Source organism: Mercurialis annua, linkage group LG1-X (assembly GCF_937616625.2).
Source record: "Mercurialis annua linkage group LG1-X, ddMerAnnu1.2, whole genome shotgun sequence".
Lineage (NCBI taxonomy): Eukaryota > Viridiplantae > Streptophyta > Magnoliopsida > Malpighiales > Euphorbiaceae > Mercurialis > Mercurialis annua.
Genome location: NC_065570.1, coordinates 64,709,472 through 64,731,342, shown reverse-complemented (window position 1 = coordinate 64,731,342; position 21,871 = coordinate 64,709,472). Strand labels below are relative to the sequence as shown.

Here is a 21,871-nt window from a genome sequence, read left to right as displayed (position 1 = left end):
ACGATAATTAATTCGAAATCGATTAAGAACGCCTAAACGATCAAATCGATATTCCATCAAATCCATCCAAACAAACGGTAAAACGACGTGGTTACCGTGATTATCTGTTGAAACGATCGAATCGAGCTATAGAACGTCGAAAACGGACGAGAAACAAGATCGTGCGAAGGAAACGTTAAATATCGATGAAAATGGAATGAAAGATATGAGATGAAGGCTCTGGATGATTCTTCATATATATATATATATATATATATTAGCTAATTTTCACTTTAGTCCTTGAAACTTTTCAAAAGTTGCAATTTAGTCTAAAACCTATCCGCGTCCAAATTTTAAACGGTCTCCGATTGACTCGAAACTTTTACCATAAATACTATAAATTATTTCGCGGATTTTGGAGAAACAATTATTATCACGTGATTTATAATTTATTTTATATTAATTTTCCAAGTTATTTCCTTAAATCCCGCTAATCCACTTAATAAAAATTATTCTAAATTCCCGATATAATTAAATTAAATCCTTCTTAATTTAAATTATCGGAATTCACGACACGTGGCACGACTTATTTATTTTTAAATATTTGGGGTATTACATTCTAATCCAGTTTGCTGCTCCGAACATTAAAACATATTCAAATAATCTAATTCCGCAATCGGAACGTGAAATTGATTCTACTTTCATTCTTAATTAGTCGTTCATAGCTTAAATGGGGACTAATTTCAAATTTCGCGAAAGTTTACCCAAAAATTCAATAAAATATAAAACAAAAAAATATTATTTTTATTCACATCGGGCTTATATTTTATTTTTAATAAATCTCAAGATTTATTAGGCTTAGAATAGTCTCGCTTGAAATAGAAACCATGTCCAAATTTCATAAAAATTGACGATAGCTTCTTAAAATTATTTCGCGAATACTGACACCAAAATTATTCACTCGGGACTTAAAATTATGTAACTTCAATTTATAAGCTTTTTTTGTCCCGATAAATCCTATTTATTAAAATTTAAACTTTCAAATTTAATTTTAAACTTCTATAATTCTTATACACATATGGGGACACTTATAAATTAAATTTATGCTTAAATTTAATTTACGTACTCCCGGTTCATTAAATAACTTCTTAATGACTTTAAATAGTCAAATTTGACTTTTATTTTTCGATAAATAATTTAAATTTTTTTTCGAATATTTATTTTAATATTCAAACCTCGAAATATATTTTTAATATTTTGATTACTCAAATTAGACATCGTTGCACATTTTACTTACTTAAATTATGGAGTGTTACATTCTTCCCTCCTTATAAAAATTTGTCCTTGAATTTAAAATTTATAGCCACGTACTCAAATAACTCCAACGTTATTCTTACGTCTATTTTTATACTTTACGTAGTATAAGTTTAACTTCAGACTAAGGTTTCAACTTAAATATTTACAACATTCGTGTATGAACCACAAATTGCTCCCCCGAGTATAGATTGTTAATTGCATCTTCATGCGACCTTCCGTATGTCATGATTCATCATGAATTGAAGCTAATGTTCCATGTTCCTTTATAACTTAGGTTATACTCTTTATCGCATTCATCTTACTCTCTATTACCCCCTTTTCCTTTGGATCTATATCCTTTATCTTTCGACGAAGTGTATATTCTGATACTGTTTAATCGTATACACTGACACGATTTCTATCTTCTATAGCCTTTTTTTCTTCACTTTTCTTAACACAAAGAAGATCCACTTGTTCGATCACATAATGCCTTCTCATAGCATTAGTCTAAGATGTCTCATTATAGTTTATGTTTTTCCCTAATTCCATAGTCTCTTATACATTTAAGTGTATACTCTTACTAATTGGTTTATTTCTTTAAGTCGTTTGTTACTTATAGACAACAAACGATACTACTTTCTAATCACTGATATAAAACTTCTTACAAGTTTTAGTCATCTGTAGACTTTATCTTTATCGTTTAGACTCTCATCAATCTGTTGTTGTATGCAAAGTCTTAAGTACGGAATGTATGATATCATATTATCCATAACCACCTATATCGAGTTAAACTTTCCTAATACTAGTGTCACGACCCGATTTCCACCTCGAAACTCGAGTCGAGACTGGTGCTAAGGAATGAGAATGGTTGTTCTGAAACCTGTAGCAAGTCTAGGGAAAACAATAAAAACTTTTTGCGTTTTGAAAACATAAAAGGCACCAATCTCTTTTTGCAAGTATTTGAAAACTCTTAAATAAACATGTAATCAAAGCCCTGCGATTTCATTCCTGGACTCAGGGTAGTACGCGTACACAGCACATACCTTATGATAACCCTGTCCGAATACAATGCCAGCAGTGCAAACCAGTTAACATATCAAGTAAACGGTTAAAAAATTTCGTACAAACATGAAACTTTTATCAAAACCAGGTTTATTTATAAACAACTGGCAAAAGCCCTTTTTGTACAAAACATGCATTTGTCACAAAACATTGATACTAACAGTAGTTTCATATCAGAGTAAAACATTTACAAAATAAACTATTAACAGAACTACCCTGCAGCTCTAGAGTGACCTTACTTAATTACAACTTCCGGAGAAAGAACTAGAAGTCTTATCACACCAAAAATGTTTATTCACCTGTGAAAAAGAAATCAACGGGGGTCAAAATGAGTGAACTCACATAGATACTTAAGTATATTAGTAAAAACAGAAATCGCATGTAAACATACTTTGTGCAGCCAAATAACTGATCCAGATGAAACCCTAAAAGAAACCTCATTTGTTTAACTATAGTCAACACCATAGTTTACGCTCACTTATTTAACACAGGATGAATTGCAAATTCACAATGTCACATCCATCTTAACTCTATGTATGGTTGTTGGGCCGTAAATTGAATTACTGACGCCACAGGACTACCCGTTAGATCTTGGCCTCTTTGCAAGCATCTGTCCATAGGACCCAACTAACATGAATGACGATATAATAATTTATTAATACCGGTGATCACACAGTTCTATTGTTGGCCAAAAGATAACAGTGAATCTATATCGGTTTCAAATTGACTCTATGCAATATAATTTTAATAATATTTTTAGTTTTAAGCATTTTGGCATTAATATTCAGAAGTAAATATGCGAACTCACAAAACCGTTATCCACAAAACAGTTTTCGAACACCCTCTACTCTTCTAGTCCGGTAGCTAGCTGGCTCGTCGGATCTAGTTAGAAAACAGTTGTTAAAACACAATTGAAATAAGAATTCTAACTCTAAAGAGTAGACTCTATTGACAATACTAGATATATAGCGTATTTAGTATATTCTCGTTCTCGATATCAACTTATAGTCCTCTAATTATTAATCATTTTGATTAATAGAGAACCTAATTAAAACGTCTCCATGTTTTAATTAATCGAATGTCCTTAATTTTCCAAGTCATTTTCAGTCCTTTTAAACGTCTTGGTTAAGGTTTAAATCATTCACGGTTCGACGAACACACTCCCCCTTCAAACTGTGGCAGCTCGATCGTGCAACCCCGTGCACGCTCTTCCTGCCTGGTGCACGTCCGTGCACCTTGGCTGGACCATGTTCGTGCACAATGGTGCACGGTCGTGCACCTCAACCGTTGCACGTTCGTGCACCTCAACTGTTGCACGTTCGTGCACTCTATGTCCACAGCATTGGGAAATTCAATTTCTCGGGCTTTTCGACGTGCTAAAACGCCAATTTTTGACCTTAAACATCAATTCACTCCAATCTATCCAATTCCGCTATCGGAACGTAAAATCAATATGTATACGTTCAATTCGTTACGATAACCGTTATATATTCAAATATAATTCGATTTCTATAGAACCAAATTCAAAATAACGGTTATTACTTCGATTATTAACGAATTACTGAAGAAATTTTGAGTTAGAAACGAGAAATCAGATCGAAAATGAGAAACCTACCGTCGATCGACGTTGAGAGCACAAACTGTTGAAATCCTAAGTTTTAGGTTTGCTGAAGCAAATGAATTCAAACATTTGAATTCATGTATATATAGTTTGGTGAAATTCAAAATTAGTCCTTAGGGACTTACGCGTTACTTTGACCCAAAATAAATACTCGTCCGTAACTTAAAAAGACAACAAACTCTAAACTTTAAGAAATTTTACCCAAAAATTCTATAATTCATAGTAAGAATAAAAACGTAACTTTTATTCTCACGGGACCCATATTTTATTTTTAATAAATCATTTAAGATTTATTAGGGCTAAATTAGTCCCACTTAATAAAATTTACATCTCTAAATCCTATAAAATTTTAGGAGTAACTTCCTAAAAATATTCCGTGAATATTGACTCCAAAAATATTCACCCGGGACTTATAAATTATTTTATTTTAATTTATAAGTATTTTTTAATTCCCGTTAGTTAAAATATAAATATTTAAATTTAATATTTTAACTTCTATAACTATTTTATATTTCCGTAGACACTATAAATTAAATTTATCCTCAAATTTAATTTACGTTCTCCGTGTTCTATTAATTATTCCCTGCGTGGAATACTTTGATCCTTAAAATTTTATGGGGTGTTACAACTAGATAATTTGACTACAAATCCGTTGACATCTCTTTTCATTTTCATTCTAGATCTGACATTAGTTTCCAAAATCTGTATGGTCACCGAGTTTGATTTATTGGTCCTTTGGACGCTTTACTACTCTCCTTATCATACTTTACCCTATCGTTCCATGGATACACTTCCATGACATCATAGTACCTCTTTGTGGTACTACGACAAACCACTTTATGTGATAATCTGAGGATCACACAATCTATCGCCCTGTTGCAATATTCCCTTAACAGTACTGAAATCACAAACTTTTCTTTGTTAATCTATATTCATTACACACTCTAGTTGAGTATTTCCAATTCATCCTAAACTTATACTCTTTTTGAGTTAATACTTCATATTGGTCTCATACTTGGTTGAGATAATGAATTTTTAAGGTTTAAGACCTTACATCTAATACCAAAAATCCATTGACTTTTAACCCGTAGGTAAGTTACACTTTGTATCATACAAGTAGTGTCTCTTGATTCTTATCACAATATCCTTTGTTGTCAATTTCAAACCATGTATTGTTAGTTACCATTTTTTCCGGCGAACATTTTTTCCTAGAGACTCATCTTTTCTAAGGTGGGTTTTTCCCTGAGGGAAAAATCCAGATTTGTTCTTCACGAACATATCAAGATCTGTTCGTGAAGAACAAATATGTTCTTCACAAACAGGTACATGTCTTTGCCAAGGCTTGTTCTTGACGAAGAATAGTGTTCTTCCTTAAGAATAACTCAGGAGAGGAGCTGCTCCTTGCATGAGGAGCAAATATGCTCCGAGGAGCCGCTACTCCTTTAGGAGCAGCACTTCCTTGTCTCAGGCGTGGAGGAGGAGCTCTTCCTACTTGTTCTTCACGAACATGTGCATGTCTTTGGCAAGACCTGTTTTTGACGAAGAATAGTTTTCTTCGTCAAGAATAACCCAGGAGAGGAGCTAGTCCTCGCCTGAGAAGAATATATGCTTCAATTATGGTGATATGCCAGCAAAACTGGGTTTTTAATACGCTTTACACAAATTCAGGGTATAAGTGAACCGGTTTTGCTACTTTAGACTTTTTTGATATTTTGACACAAGTTAAGGGGGTAAAGTGTTCATTGAAAATAACAAAGAGTACGTATAGTTATAATATAAAAATGTGTTAGAGTAAAAAAAATAAAAATATTAAATGAATGATGTATTTTTCTTATCTTTTTCTTATTAAGATAAAAAATCATATCATTTTTAAAAATGAAATATTTATCCTAATTTTCTGAAAAATTAATTATAATTGATGATAAAAAAAATTTAAATTTAAATAGTATGTTGGCCTTTTAAAAAAGAATTAAAATAGTCAAAATTATATTCTCCCTCATTTTTTTTGATCACCCTAGCCGCAACAATAGGGAGGTGATTTTGGCCACTTCTGGTTCAAAATCATCTTTCCGCCTTTAGTTTCTCTCCAAATCTCGTATTTAGTTTATTTAGTGTCAATAATTATAGAACTGAGATCTGTTGGTATTTTCTCTTCTTCTTTTATGGATGTTTTGTTTTCCTTAGTAAAATTTTGATTTTTTACCCTTCGTGGGGTTCTCTATTGTCTTAATGGAAGTGTTTATAGAGCATAGATATGAAATTTTATCAGTAAACTTTTTATTTCTAATATTCTCTCAGTCGGACTCATTTAAAGACCGAAGAGTCAATTTATGGTTTAAAACAACCATTGAATAGAGCAGACAGATCACTGAGTTGCACATTTAAAGAGCTCCGTTAACACGGTTGAAAAAATTAGACTCATAATTTTTTTGAAAAGAACTGAATTTTCTTTTCAACCCATACTTTAGTTACTTATTGAGAAAAAAAAAAGAAATAGAAAAAATTTCCAAATAATAAACAACATATTATGTGTCTTAATTATCAATTGCAGCTAAATACAACATTGGCCGGCCGGCTATTGATGATGCTTGCAAATATGTGTGTTTCTTAAATCTTTCTAATGTCTGAAATAATTATTTATTGGAGAGCTGACATATGCAACAGTTTGAGTCTAATAATTAATTTTGTCAATTCTCTAATGAATCTGATAGAAAATGCTATTTATCAATTAAATTGGATCTTATGATCTAATTCAAGATTTTCAAAATGTTGTTTCTCAATTTATTTCTGATGAATTTAGTATTCTTTAATTCAATTCAAGCTCAACAATTTTATGACAAATCAGATTGTTCAGAAACTACCAAAAATCCAGGTTCAAGATACACTTGCAATATTTCCTACTCAACATGTTCTACATTTCTTGTCTATAGATCCAATTCAAATTTCAATACTATCTCAAACATTTCGCGATTATTCCGGAAAGATACCGAAGAGTTGTTACGCGTAAATGATCTCCCGTCCCCGTCAGAGTCCCTAAAACCAGGTACAGAAATTCTTATTCCTGTAATCTGTTCTTGTAAAAATAATTTCTTTCAGGTAAATAATTTTACTTACATGGTTTACGAAAGAACTACTCTGTCAGAAATTGCTTGTTCAGTTTTTGAAGGTTTAGTAAAATCAAATACACTTTTTGAATCAAACCCATCTCAGGAAAATTATATAAATGTTGGCTCAGAACTTGTTGTTCCGTTAAAATGTGCTTGTCCTGATTCTAATAGTAAAATTATGTATTTTATTACATACCCATTAATAGAAGGAGATTCACCAAGTGTAATAACTAAAAAATTCGGTATATTTTCGGTTGATTTATGGCTAGCTAATAATCTTGAACCGAATTTACCTACTATTTATCCCAACACAACAATTTTAATTCCATTGAAAAAATTTCCTGTCATCAATTTCAATAATTCGAATTATTATTCTCCACCTCCTGCTCCTGATTTTTTACCCACAATCACAGTAAAAAACAGAATTAATAATCCAAAGTTGATTAATCTGTATATTTCAGTTTCTGTTGTTGGGTTTTTCCTGATTAGTACAACAATAATTGCTTGTGGATGGTATGCAAAAAAAGTATTATTTAAAAGAAAGATTGAGAATTTACAGTCATTCAATACTAGAAGCTCAGCAACTCCTGTTTTATCCCCTGATCTTCTTGTTGGAGTTAAATATTACTTGAAAAGTTACTGCCTAGATGACCTCAAAATCGCGACGAGAGATTTCGACGAAGAAAACAAGATCGGAAATCGAGTATACAAAGGGTTGATTGATGATAACATTGAGATTATGATAAAGCAAATGAGATTTGAAGAAACTCGTCGAGTAATCGACGTACATTCGAGGATAAATCACATCAACATCGTGAGTTTGATCGGTGTATGTAACGGAGACGAGGATGACTCATATCTCGTGTTTGATTTACCAAGCAATGGTAGTCTTAGAGATTGCTTGTCTAACAAGTTATCTAGTTCGCCCCGATGGCATAGACGAGTGCAAATAGCTTTCGATATAGCAACCGCTCTTCACTATCTACATAATTGTATTTTTCCGTCGTATGCACACATGTGCGTTAATACAAGAAATATTTATTTGACTCAGAATTGGCGGGCGAAGCTGACAAATATAACGATCAATTCCGGTGCAGAGCCGACGAACAATGAAGGATGGGTTGCGCCGGAGCACATCCTTTATGGGGCGGTTTCGGATAAGGTAGATATTTTTGCATTTGGGGTAGTTTTGCTTGAGATTATATCAGGAAAAGAAGACTTTGATGGGGCATTATTTAAAGATTGTATTAGATTTTTAGGAGGGGGCAGTGGTAGTGAATTAGGTGGTTGTTTTGAACAATTGAAGAGGTTCATTGATCCAAATTTGAAGGATGATTATCGTCTTGCCGAGGCCTTATGTTTAAGTGTTTTGGCTAAGGCTTGTGTGGAAGATGAGCCTTTACATAGACCTTCTATGGATGACATATTAAAAGTCCTTGTCAGACTTGTATGAGTCAGGTGTAATCGAATCGAGACGAGTCGAAATATTAGCAAGCTTAAACTCGACTCGATTTTAAAATTTATAGCTCGAAATGCAAATTGAAGTTTATCGTTAACTGGGTAAATGATATGGTGATACTCAAATTATTACTCTTTTAGCACTTTGGTGATTGAACTTTAATTCATTTTATTTTTATAATCAAATTTTATTTTATTTTTCAATTTAATTATTAAACTTTAGTTTTATTTCGACATATGGTTTTCCAAAGAAAAAAACATATGTGGCAGCCGGATTTTATATTTTTTTGCTTAAAAACTTATTATGTATGTATAATTTGCTATAAAAAAATTGCGCTGAAATAAAATTATGTACATGTGACAAATGTTTATAAAAATATAAGTAAAAAATAAACGTCACGTGGAAAATTTTGGCTGCCACATGCATTTTAGTCGGAAAACCTCCATTAAAATTTAGTAACTAAAATGAAACGAATCAAAGTTCTATCACCAAATAAAATAAATTGGTAGTTTGGGTACTTCTAAGATTAATTGTCCGAGTTCTTTTTGGAATTCGAATTCAGTAGAATAATTGATACTCCACTTCGACTATACTCCAGTAGGTTATATATGTATAGATGTTTAAAGACTAAATTTTAATATAAAAGTAAAAATATCATTGTAGATATATATGTATAATCAATACGAGATAAAAGAATATATTAACTAAAGTTTAATTAGGCTAGCTAACTTATCGAGTCGAGTATTTTGATGCACGCACTTAATGATTAATTTGAGTGACTTTAATTCAAACTCGACTCGATTATTAAGTATTTTTTGAGTCAATTTCAAATATCTTGCGAGTTAATCCGTCTCGGTTACACTCCTATGACTCACCAATTTTGCGGTACAGAAACATAATTCTTAACCGAATAGCCTAATTTAGATATACTAAATTTCAATATATTAATAAATACATTCTCTACTCCACTAATTAAAATAAAGGTAACAATAATATTTTAACATTTATTATTAAAATTTATAATGGACAAAAAATTTGGTAAGAAAAATTAAATATGACATCTAAAAAGTAACGAAGAGAGTACTTCTTACATGGATGATTTTAAAAAATAAAATTTCGAAACATAACATAAAATTTTAAAATATATAAATTTCCGTGTATTGCTGACAAAATAATTGAGAAATATTTATTCAATATACAACAAGAACATCTATCTATGATGATCTTTATTCGGATTGTTTCAACTCTAGTCCATCGAACTCATCAATTGTTTGGCTAATGATCCCTAAATAAAATAATAATTCATCGAATCACCAAACAATAATAACTATTTAATCATTATTATTTACTTATGGTCTATAAAGATGCATCCAGCGTCCATTCATTTGTTGTACTGGTCTTGCATTTGTATCAGACTCCTGAAAAAATTGCAAGCATATATTGTGTCAAGTTATGAAACTCATTTGTGTTTTAAATTTCTAATTCAGTTCTTCTAATTTTTAAAAAGTAAAAATAATTTTTGGTTCGATTCAAGTACGGATCATGATCTACCTTTAAATTAAAAAGATGAAGGACCTACTTTTGAAAATGAGTTTTATTTTATAGTAAATAAGATTCACTTTATTTTATAAAAAATCAGTTTAACTTTATTTTATATCAAACTCATAAAAATTTAAATGTCTATTAGAATATCATTATTTTTAAAAAATTCTTCAAACATGAAAATTAAGATAATAAAATCAACTTACATCATGAACTGCCACTCGAAGCAGCCTCACTTGTTCTCTACTAACGGTTCTAACCTGAAATAATCGTAACGGTTAACATTTGAGAATAATAATAGAGAAAATTAGGAAAAATACTCTCTTTTTAAAAATAATATGATTTTCTACCTCAACAAGGAAAAGATAGAAAAAATACCTCACTATTTTAATATATTTACTTTTTTACTCTAACACCTATTTATATTATAATTATACCTATTCATTATTATTATTTTACTCTAACTATATCATTAGGGATTTGTAAGTGACAACTGTCATTTTTTTCCTTTTTTCTCTCTCTTTTTCTCTTTCTCTCTTTCCTCTCCATTGACTTTCTTCTTCTCTGTTCTTTTTTTCCGCCATTTTTTTCTTCATTTTCTTCTTCTTCTTCTTCTTCTTTATCTTTATTTCTTCTTCATTTTTATTCTCTTCTTCTTCATCGTTAATTCATCGCTCCGTCGTTGTTCCGCCATCATCCCGCCGTCGCTCCGCCGTTTTTCATATTTGATTTTAGCGATTTTTCTCAACTCGTGGTGATTAATACGATTTCTTTTAACTTTCAGATCTACATAAATTACTCTTGAATTTTTCCAATTCTAAATCTAAAAATCTGTATTAAAAACGATTTTCTGCACAAAAAAACGATTTTTGCAAAAAAAAACAGCTTCTGATTATCATATGAGTATCATTACTGCATTATCATGTAAGTATCATAACACTGCAGAGAAAATTGATTTTTTACTAAAAAAACAGTGTCTGATTATCATATGAATAACATTGTATTAATATATCGTTATCATAACATTATATGATTATGATAAGGTTATGATAATAGAAATGTACGATAATGATAATAGTACAATAATGTTTTTATGATAATATAATGATAAGCTTATATAGTATGATAATATGATACTTACATGAATTTTTTTTTACAGAAATAGTGTCATATGATAATGTTTTATCATATGATAACGAGATGATAATATTTATGGTACATATATGATAATATCTATGATAATGTATGATAAAATAGTTTCTGATTATCATGTCGTTATCATAACACTGGAGTATGATAATTAGATGATAATGAATTATGGTAAGCTTATGATAACTGGATGATAACGTACGTGAAAATAGAATTACAAAAAGATTCATGACACCAGTATGATAACCAGATGATAATAAAATAATAAAGTTATGATAATAGTATGATAATATGATACCTATATGTAAACAAATCACATAAAAATTATGATAATGAGATGATAATGTAAAGATAATAGTATGATAATATGATATCTGTATGAAAAAAATAATTACAAAAAAATTATGATAACGAGATGATAATGTGAAGATAACAGTATGATAACAGTATGATAATATTATACATGTATGAAAAAAACAATTACAAAAAAATTATGATTATAAGGTGACGATAATAGTATGATAACATGACCTTATTATACTTCATTGTAATACTATTTTCTTCACATCATCATCTCGTTATCATATTTTTTATGTAATTTTTTTCTTATAGGTATCATATTATCATACTGTTATCATAATTTTATTATTATGTCGTTGTCATAACATTATCATTTAGGTACAATAATACATTATCATCCCGGTATCATATGATTATATTATGATTACGAGATGATAATACAGTGATAACAACATGATAATCAATTTTTTTTGTAGAAAATCTTTCTTTATGCAGTGTTATGATAACATTATGATAATACAGTGATATTCATATGATAATCTGAGATTTTTTTTTTATAAAAAATCATTTTTTATGCAGTGTTATGATAATCATATGATAATCAGATGCTGTTTTTTTGCAGAAAATCGTTTTTTCATCATAATATTGTTTTTTCATGCAAATTTTTAGATCTTAAATTGAAAAAAAAATCAAGAGTAATTTATTTATATCTGAATGTTAAAAAATCGCAATAATCGCCATGAATTAAAGAAAAGTTCGCTAAAATAAAAAAAAATGAAAGAACAGTGGAGCGACGGTGGAGCGATGAAGAAAGGGCGGCGGAGCGATGAAGGAACGATAGAGAAGAAAGAAAAAAATGGAGAAGAAAAGAAGAAATAAAAAAGAAGAAAAAATTGACGAAGAACAGAAGAAGAAGAAGAAGAAGAAGAAGAAGAAGAAGAGAGAGGAGAGAGGAGAGAGGAGAGAGGAGAGAGGAGAGAGAGAAAAAAGAAAGAAATATAAAAATATGACAGTTGTCATATGGTTAGAGTAAAAATATATACTTAGAGTAAAAAATTAATAAAAAGTAGGTATAATCATAATATAAACATGCTTTAGAGTAAAAAAATAAAAGTATTAGAATGATGAGGTATTTTCTCTATCTTTTCCTTATTGAGGTAGGAAATCAAATTAATTTAGAAAATAGAGTATTATCCTAATCTTCTCATAATAATATTTGTTTTGTGGGAAATAAAATTGAAAATATTTGATCAAAACCTTTTTTTATCATAGTCCAAAGCACATTCTCTGTACAAGGAGGAATGGTAAGAGATCCAATATATCTGTAATACTTTCTACTTCCAATTTTTATGTCCTTTGGATTAACTACTCCCACACCTCTTACTTCTTCTTTAGTTCCACCAATTGATTTTAAATCTTCTGTTAGCTAACAAAGAGGAAAATAAACATTATAGAATTGAAAAACTTAAGGGATTAATTGATAGCAAAAGAAGTTAATTTTAGATTAATTGTCCATATTTTGCAAATTAAGGAGGCAAACGAATTCTATTATCTTTTAACAACTTTTAATCTTAGCTTAGTCTCCCGTCCTGGTTTCCAAACCTGATCCGGCCATTGAACCGAAAAGGACAGAAAATGAAGGATTAGAGGTTCAATCGAGATCGAACGGGGATTGAACCAATTCATAAAAAAATTCATAATTAAATGTGCATTCTATGAGAAATAAATACTTTATATAATGAAGTATATTAAAAAGATAGAATCGTAACCAACGAGCTATAGCTCAAATGGAATAAGCGTTGGACTGAAAACTGTCAAGGTCGTGGGTTCAAATCCTCCCTTAAGCGCTCCCCCTCTCCAATTATAAAAATTTTTGTATATAACATAAATTATAATATATTAAAATATTAAATAAAACATTACATTCTATAATATGTATGCGTATTAAGAGTTGTATTGTTCAGTCTTTAAGTCTGGAATGAATAAATAATTGTAATGAAAAAAATCCGTAAAACTCAGTAAATTTGAACCAGGTTTTCCGGGTATCCCGACGGATCAAACAAGTTTTAATGGGTTCCAGGCTCTCCCGTTGAACCGGCCAGGCCGGGACGGGTTTAACACTGAATATAAATAACTGTACTTACAGATGACAAGAAAGAGTCTGGTCTACCAATGATGTACATAACCCCAACAACAGCAACTTTTCCATCAAGGCTTTGGTGAACCATATGCAGCTCTAGAGCAAACCTACATTTCAAAAATAATTTTGTTTTAAATAATAATAATAAATAAAGTATCATACAAATCTTATATTTTTTATTTTTGTTTTAACTTAAAAAGGAAATTAAAGTGATGATTAATTATATCAATAAATTTATACCTCCTGCCATCAATGGTGTGTTCAGAAAGAGAATGCCAATGACATTGTTTAAGAATATATTCTGTTCCATCTATTTCTATTGTTCCCGCTCCACTTTCCCATTCCAGCTACCACCACAAAAATACACCAAATTAGCATTATTTTAATTCAATCCAGTTCATCGCTTAAAATTATAAATTTTTATCGACATTGTGAAATGTTACATAATTGTTAAAATTATGAATTTTTCATTATAAAGATCGAGTAATAACTAAAAGAACTAATTAGTATTGCTACTTTAACGCTTATTTCGTCAGTCATAGCCGAATTTGTTACTTAAATCGGGTCTTACAAGACTCGTCTCACAGAATTTCGTAACTATTTTAAAATCGAGTTCAAAAATGTGAGAGACCGAGTTTAGAGAACTATTTTGCTTACCATAATATCATGACCTCTATTCTTGAGAGTAGCATTAGAGGGCTTATATCTTCTATTAAGTCTCCCCAAATGAGAGACAACTTCAACTCTTTGATCTACCAAATCGACTGGAGATTGCATTGTCCCATTGCTACATACACTCCATTCTTTATGCATCTTTCCCCATTGAGCAGGTCCCTTTTCGCCATTTCTCTCGTAATCAAATTCTCTCTCATTTTCTGTTCAACCAAAAAAAAAACTAAACCAATTAATAAGAACCGTCAAGCACTATAAAGAGACTATCAATTAATTTATGTAAAATTTGTGACAAAACATCGATCATAAATTTTTATGACAAAAATTTCCGTTATAAAATTTTATAATAGCACTTTCTGTCACTATTTCGTCACACACTTATGACGGGAATTCCGGTACAAAATTGGCATTTACAAATTGCATTTTTTTTGCATAGTCGGAAAATTATTTTGTACTTGTAGTGACATGCTACTTACCAACTTCTTGTGACATTGTAGGAAGGATATGCAAGAGAAATGCAAAGAAGAAGGTGAAAAACAAGACTTGGATTGCAAGTTTTGCCATCCCACTTTAATTATTCTAAAAAAGAAATTGACTGTTTTTTTTTTATATATATTTAGGGTTTGATTAGAGCCTTAAAGAGAGCTTTAGGTTATAGTATATGTGAATATGGAAAAAGATTTAGATTGTATTCTCATATTTATAGAACGATCTCCCATATGAATGCAAAAATCAAAAATTATTTGATTAATTGACTGGTAGAACTGTTTCTATTTCAGCTGGCATGTTTTGAATATAGGAAGACAAAGGACAAGATTATGAATACAAGTCAACATTTGCTTATAAATAAGCCTTAATTATATGATAACATGCATTTCATGAGGTGGTCTTTTGTTGCATTATTTTATCAAATTTCTCAAAAACAATATCCAATCTTTCCTGCTTATAGAATGATCTGGAATTTATATTCATTAATTTACTAAAAAATATTTAGTTTAACCACTTTTTGTGTTTATTATCATTCAAAAAAAAGTTATTAACTATATAATTAATATTATAGAAAAAGTGAAATTAAGAAGCAGAGTGAGTAGCCGCTCTTTAATTTCCATCGGTTGCCGCTTTTTTGTTTTGATAATTTTATATCCGTATCATTTTATGTCTTTTTTTAGTCATTGATTTTTTTTTTCTCCTGTAGTAGTGTCCGTTTTCTTTTGTTTGTTGGTTTCAAATCTTAAAACAATTATCCGTACAATTTCAAAAGAAAAAAAAACAATGATCCGTACTGGCTATTTTAAACGTTTTTTTCATAACTTCTTAGTTGTTCTCTTAGTGTATTATTCACGTGTGAATGACTAAGTAATCACATTTGCAAAAGCTTTTCACACTTCAAACTTAGTTAAAGGTAATATTTTATATATTTATATTAAGATCAAATAATACATATTTCAAATATGAAATTTTCAGATATGGCATATCAATAGATAATACCTTAATTCATATATCACTAAGGTCCCTCTATTTTTCTATTTTATTTCTATCCAATATTTTTTATATCGTCTCTCTTCTATTATAAATAGCACTATTTTTTTCTTCTAAATGGACTTGGAGAGTGAGTCTCAGTCTCTGTAAGACGAGAGTGAATAATAGAAATGTACCCAACTTTTTTTAGTCCCCTTACAACTAAAAATCATAATATACAGTCTCTAACTGCTAAAAACGATATCATTTTAGTTTTAAATTTTAAATCTTTATTAAATGACATCATTTTATTTTTTTATTAAAATTAAATTGATTGGGGTACTTGATATATATATATGTTCTCCCCGATTCCAAAAACATTACTATTGACTGCACTTGAGCATTCTTTATCTAGTCATTCTACCGATTATGAATTTCTTTTTACCAGTTGAGGCGTGGGTTTAACTAGATGTGTCGTGGTCCCCTCGTGCACAAACATGATATAAGAAATTAAAAGCTTTATTGATTTATCAAAATTTTAGATTACAAAGAAATGAACTCAACTTCTCCTTTTATAGCACAAGAAAAGGCGGTTATTTTTTGATAAAATAGAAAAAGAATCTTTTCTGTTACTAACTAGCTAGCTAAATAAACCAACTAAGCACGTGTTCCTTCTTGCTCTGCCACATCAGCAACATACACATCTTAATTGAGCTAAAAGTCCAACTGGTTACTTCTTGACTAAGTAACAGAATCCAAGGCTTCACACTCTTGAAGCATCAGAAAAGGATCTGCTGCAACCTACTGCAGAATAAAACCTGGTTATCCTCCCTCAAACTGGATAATCCCAGCTTGGAAATTGAAGTAGCAAACATATGAGTTGGTAGTGGTTTTGTGAGACAATCAGCTAGTTGATTAACTGAAGACACATGCAATAACTTGATAACTCCTTCAACCAATTTTTCTCTAATGAAATGACAATAAATGGCAATGTGTTTAGATCTCTCATGGTAGATATGATTGTGAGCAAGCTGGATTGCAGATTGGTTATCACAGTAGATAGTAGTAGGCTTAGAAGCTTTGTATTAAAGATCATGCAAAAGAAAAGATAACCATTGCACTTTACAAGTAAGAATGGCCAAAGCTCTATATTCAGCTTCAGAGCTAGATCTGGACACTGCTGCTTCTTAGCTCTTCATGAGATAAGAGAAGATCCTAAGAACACACAATATCCAGAAATGGACCTCCTAGTATCCATGCATGTAGCCCAGTCAGAATCTGTGAATGCTTGAGAATGAAGACTGGAAGCAGAAGAGAAGAAAAGACCTTTGCCAGGGATAATCCAAGAACTGAGGTAGTTGCTGGACAGCAAATGAAATATCAGGCCTAGTAACACATAAGTATAAAAGCATGCCAACAAGTTGTCTGTATGAAAAGTTATTTGTGAGAGAAGCACTATCTTCTTTGCTGAGCTTTTTAGATGTTATCATAGGAGTAGGAGCAGGTTTAGCATGCAGAAAACCTATAGACTTCAATAGATCAAGAGCATACTTTCTTTGGTATAAAGAGATACCTTTAGAAGATCTGGCAACCTCAATGCCTAGAAAATACTTTAATTTTCCAAGATTTTTAATGCTAAAGGTAGTATGCAAGTAATCTTTGATCTGTTGTATTTCATTCTGAGAATTGCTGGCAATTATGACATCATCCACATAGATCAAAAGAGCTATGAAAGTACTGGCAGTGGACTTTATTAATAATGAAGGATCATCAGCAGAAGGTTTGAAATTTTGAGCCATTAAAGCAGTGGATATCTGTGAATAAATATTTTGATAAATTTAATCTAATATTATAAAAAAATTGACTATATAAAGTTTTATTTTAAAATATAAAAAGTTGAAAAAATTATAAAAAGAATACTTCATACAATTAGCAAATTTCTTGGTAAGTCATAAAAATTTACTTAAATTATTGAAGTACTCTTTGACAAAAAATTATACAGAGATTTAAAATTTTGAGGCTAGACAATTTCACCTACGGGCTCAAAGAGACTGGCATGTAAAAAATGATAAAGTAAATAAAAAGTGCAAAGTGGAAGGATGAAATACACAAAACTAGCAAAATGGAGGGCCATAGTAATGAAATTTTCCAATTTTTTTTAATTTAGCACCGTTAACTAACATCGAGTAAGCTTTATTTTTCAAATTTCGTCCATCTGGAGACTTTCTATCTGTATTTTGGTAGTAGAGAGATGAAGGATTTAAATCAGATAAGGATGAAGTAACAGAAAACGTAAAGTGCGAAGATTCTAGTATGAATTGTGTCATGAAAAATGATAATTAAATTTAAAAAATTGAAAATTTTCATTATTTTGGGCTTGTTTGGTTCAGCCGAAGTTTTATATTGACAACATGTATTATCAATTTTCTTTTATCATAATACTAATTCATGTTATAAAAACAACTGTTGCTAGCTAGGCCGAAAATAATGAAGGAAATTTATAATTAATAGCAACAGGGACAGCCATCTATGATGATCTTTACTCAGATGATTTTATTTCTAGCCTATCTAACTCATCAATGTAAATGAAATAATTATTCATCGACTTAACAAAAAAAATAATAATAATTTAATCATCACTATCGACTTCTGGTCTGTAAAGATGCATCGAGCGTCCATTCATTTGCTGTACTGGTCTTGCATTTGTATCAGATTCCTGAAAAATTGCAAACATATTGTCAAATAATTTGCAAACATATTGTTAAGTAATTTGGTTAAATTTAAAAATATTTAAACAAATCTTTAATTTTTTTACACAAAAAGAACCCGAAAAACAATCGAATTGAGCGGTTAAGAAGTTCTATTCAATTTGATATGTTTAGATTTTTATAAATCCAGTTCTATTTAAATTTGAAAAATGTTAAAAGTCTGATTCGATTCAAGTGAGGACCTCTATCTTCCAGTAATATATATATAAGAAAGTTTAATTCCCTTTAAGTAGACAAGCTATATATATTACTGGAACATAGGGGTCCTCATACCCTACTACCTTGAACAGATTTAGATACCAATAATTAAAAATTGAAAAAATAATTTTATTTATCTATAAATATGACTGAATTGACATGAAAATTTTAAAAAATTAATTTTAACAGTTTGATTCGTCAATTTTGCTAGTCAAAATAATCAATACCTAAACATAGTAAGTAAAAGAATGAAGGACCTAACTGTTAAAGTTAAAGTGCCTTAACTTATTTTTATAATAAATTAGTTTATAATTAACAAATAAACTCACTAAATTTTAAGAAATTATCTATTTAACCTTATGAAAATTTATTTATTTATTATAATATTTTTATTATAATAACTTTTACCAAATATGTAATTAAGATAATAAAATCATCTTACATCATGAACAGCTACTCGAAGCAGCCTCACTTGTTCTCTAGTAACGGTCCTGACCTGAAATAATAGTAACAAGAATTATTAGATTTATATTATTAATAGAATGATAATATTATTTTTGTGGAAAATAAAATTGAGATTATTTGATTCGAACCTTTTTAATCATAGTCCAAAGAACATTCTCAGTACAAGGAGGAACTGTAAGAGATCCAATGTATCTGTAATATTTTCGACTTCCTATCTTTATGTCCTTTGGATTTACTATTCCCACAGATCTTACTTCTTCATAAGTTCCACTAATTGATTTTAAATGTTCTGTTAGCTAACAAAGAGGGAAAATAAAAAGACAATTAGCACATAAATTTTGACAAATTTAAAGGATTAGTCGATAGAGAAAGTGAATCTAGCGTTTTTTTTTATAATTGGGAAAAAGGAAGCGCTTGTGTAAGAAAATGAACTCACGACTTAATAAAATTATACTTCGCACTTATATTATTTGAAGTATAGTTTATTGGTAAGTTAATTTTACTGTTTATTCTTCATCATGTGCAAATTAAGGAGGTAGATGATGTTTAAGTAACCAATGAAGATAAGTAATTGCACTCACTGAAAGGAGTGTGCACCAACCGATTTAACCGAAAAATAAACTAAACAAACCAAATATAGTTGGTTTAGTCTATAAATTAGAGATTTTTACAAATTGATTTGATTCGGTTTTAAATTTTAAAAAACCAAAAAACAGAAAAAACCAACAGCAACTTACAGATGATAAGAAAGAGTCTGGTCTTCCAATGATGTACATAATCCCAACCACAGCAACTTTTCCATCAAGGCTTTCATGAACCATATGCAGCTCTAGAGCAAACCTACATTTCATCAAATAAATAAATTTTAAATAACAATAATAATAAAAATAAATTATTACGCAAATCTTCCATTTTTTGTTTTTGTTTTAACTTAAAAAGAAAATTAAAGAGATGACTAATTAAATAAATAAATAAATACCTTCTTCCATCAATGGTGTGCTCAGAAAGAGAATGCCAATGACATTGTTTAAGAATATATTCTGTTCCATTTATTTCAATTGTTCCTGCTCCACTTTCCCATTCTAACTGCAACCATACAAACACCAAAATTAACATTATTTTAATGTCAGTGACATTGTTGGAGAAGGTGAGATATTTGAATCTAGTTCATCATTTTAAATTATAATTTTTCGCCTACACTGTGACACTTGAAATCAAGGACGGAACTATCTTGGAGGGTGAGAGGGCAACCGATCGCAAATGTTTTTATTTTTTACAAAATATATCCTTTAAATTTTGTTTAATTAGCCCCTCTAAATTTTAATTTTAGTTTAACCGCTGTTTGGCGTATTGGTTAAATAATCATATACTGATTGGACTTTGGAGTTTTTAACCAATTACGTGCTACATGCCATATTATTAGCTAAAAGAATTATAATCTTACGTGATAAACCGAATTCACATAATAATTCTTTATGATGGACATTAAGAATGTTTTTGAATGTACTTTATCTATCATGTAAATTTAAATTATGAAGTTTTTATTATAAAGAATGAGTTAGTATTTCTATTTTAACGTTTGTTTCCTCTTCCATAATCTATTTTTTCTTACTTAAATCGGATCTTTATAAACCCCTCACACTAATTTTTTTACTGTTTTTAATTATCGAGCTCACTCATGTGTGGATGGACCAACATGAACCGAGTTTAGACAACGATTTCGCTTACCATAATATCATGGCCTCTATTCTTGAGAGTGGCATTAGCAGGATTATAACTTCTACTAAGTCTTCCCAAATGAGAAACAACTTCAACTCTTTGATCTAGCAAATCAACTGGAGATTGCATTGTGCCATTGCTACATACACTCCATTCTTTATGCATCTTTCCCCATTGAGCAGGTCCCTTTTCGCCATTTCTCTCGTAATCAAATTCTCTCTCATTTTCTGTGCAACCAAAAAGATACGACACATTATTATAATAAGAACCGTAATTAATGCCTCGGGCAAGAGCGAAAAAACATGCGGAACTCGTAGTGAGGTATACTATTGTGAACTGAAAGGAGTTAAAATTTCTTGTAATTACTGTGACAATTCAAATTTTCTATTTTGATAATTAAGCTTTCATTTTTACAATAACGAGAGGTTACTATTAAAATTCAGGTCAATAGTTACTTATGGAAAACCACCTCCTCTAACAACTAACAATTGAAACTCGAAAGAGTCGATTACTATTTTTGACAAAAAAAAAATAGTTACTTGTATAGTGACTGTAAAGTTGAATAACCATACAATCTTCCATTGTTACACATGTAATTATTGGCATGAATTCATGCGGTAATTATGTATAAATGAAAGTTTAGTTACCAAATATAACAAATTAAATGTCAGTAGTCATCCAGTAAAACACTCAGTAACTGCAATTTTTTTAAATTCGAACTGGAAGCTATCAAATCGACATGCTACTTACCGACTTCTTGTGATGTTGTTGGGAGGATAAGCAAGAGAAATGCAAAGAAGAAGGTGAAAAACAAGACTTGGATTGCAAATTTTCCCATCTTGATTAATTTTTTTAAACCAATGTATATTTTTTTAGGGTTTGATTAGAGCTTTAGAAAGAGCTTTAGGTTATAATAGTATAAATGTGAAGATGGAA

At 30.1% G+C, this 21,871-nt stretch overlaps 3 protein-coding genes across 3 annotated transcripts; 1 reads left to right on the top strand and 2 right to left on the bottom strand.

The window, feature by feature from the left end:
- The first annotated feature begins 6,506 nt into the window (after positions 1 to 6,506).
- Positions 6,507 to 8,621, top strand: LOC126666135 (lysM domain receptor-like kinase 4). Its single transcript, XM_050359092.2, has one exon. The coding sequence runs from the start codon at positions 6,725 to 6,727 to the stop codon at positions 8,516 to 8,518; it is 1,794 nt and encodes a 597-aa protein (XP_050215049.1). The 5' UTR covers positions 6,507 to 6,724; the 3' UTR covers positions 8,519 to 8,621.
- Positions 8,622 to 9,638: 1,017 nt separating this feature from the next.
- Positions 9,639 to 14,995, bottom strand: LOC126666649 (alpha carbonic anhydrase 7-like). The gene is made up of 7 exons (XM_050359501.2): positions 14,804 to 14,995; positions 14,313 to 14,530; positions 13,896 to 14,002; positions 13,660 to 13,762; positions 12,776 to 12,941; positions 10,273 to 10,328; positions 9,639 to 9,942 (listed from the first exon to the last, which is right to left on the bottom strand). Exons 1-7 carry the CDS (start codon positions 14,889 to 14,891, stop codon positions 9,874 to 9,876), a joined length of 807 nt encoding a protein of 268 aa, XP_050215458.1. The 5' UTR covers positions 14,892 to 14,995; the 3' UTR covers positions 9,639 to 9,873.
- A 3,275-nt stretch (positions 14,996 to 18,270) lies between these two features.
- LOC130014478 (alpha carbonic anhydrase 7-like) lies at positions 18,271 to 21,871 on the bottom strand. The gene is made up of 7 exons (XM_050359486.2): positions 21,686 to 21,871; positions 20,945 to 21,162; positions 20,196 to 20,302; positions 19,954 to 20,056; positions 19,345 to 19,512; positions 19,194 to 19,247; positions 18,271 to 18,501 (listed from the first exon to the last, which is right to left on the bottom strand). The coding sequence occupies exons 1-7, from the start codon at positions 21,771 to 21,773 to the stop codon at positions 18,415 to 18,417; spliced, it is 825 nt and encodes a 274-aa protein (XP_050215443.1). The 5' UTR covers positions 21,774 to 21,871; the 3' UTR covers positions 18,271 to 18,414.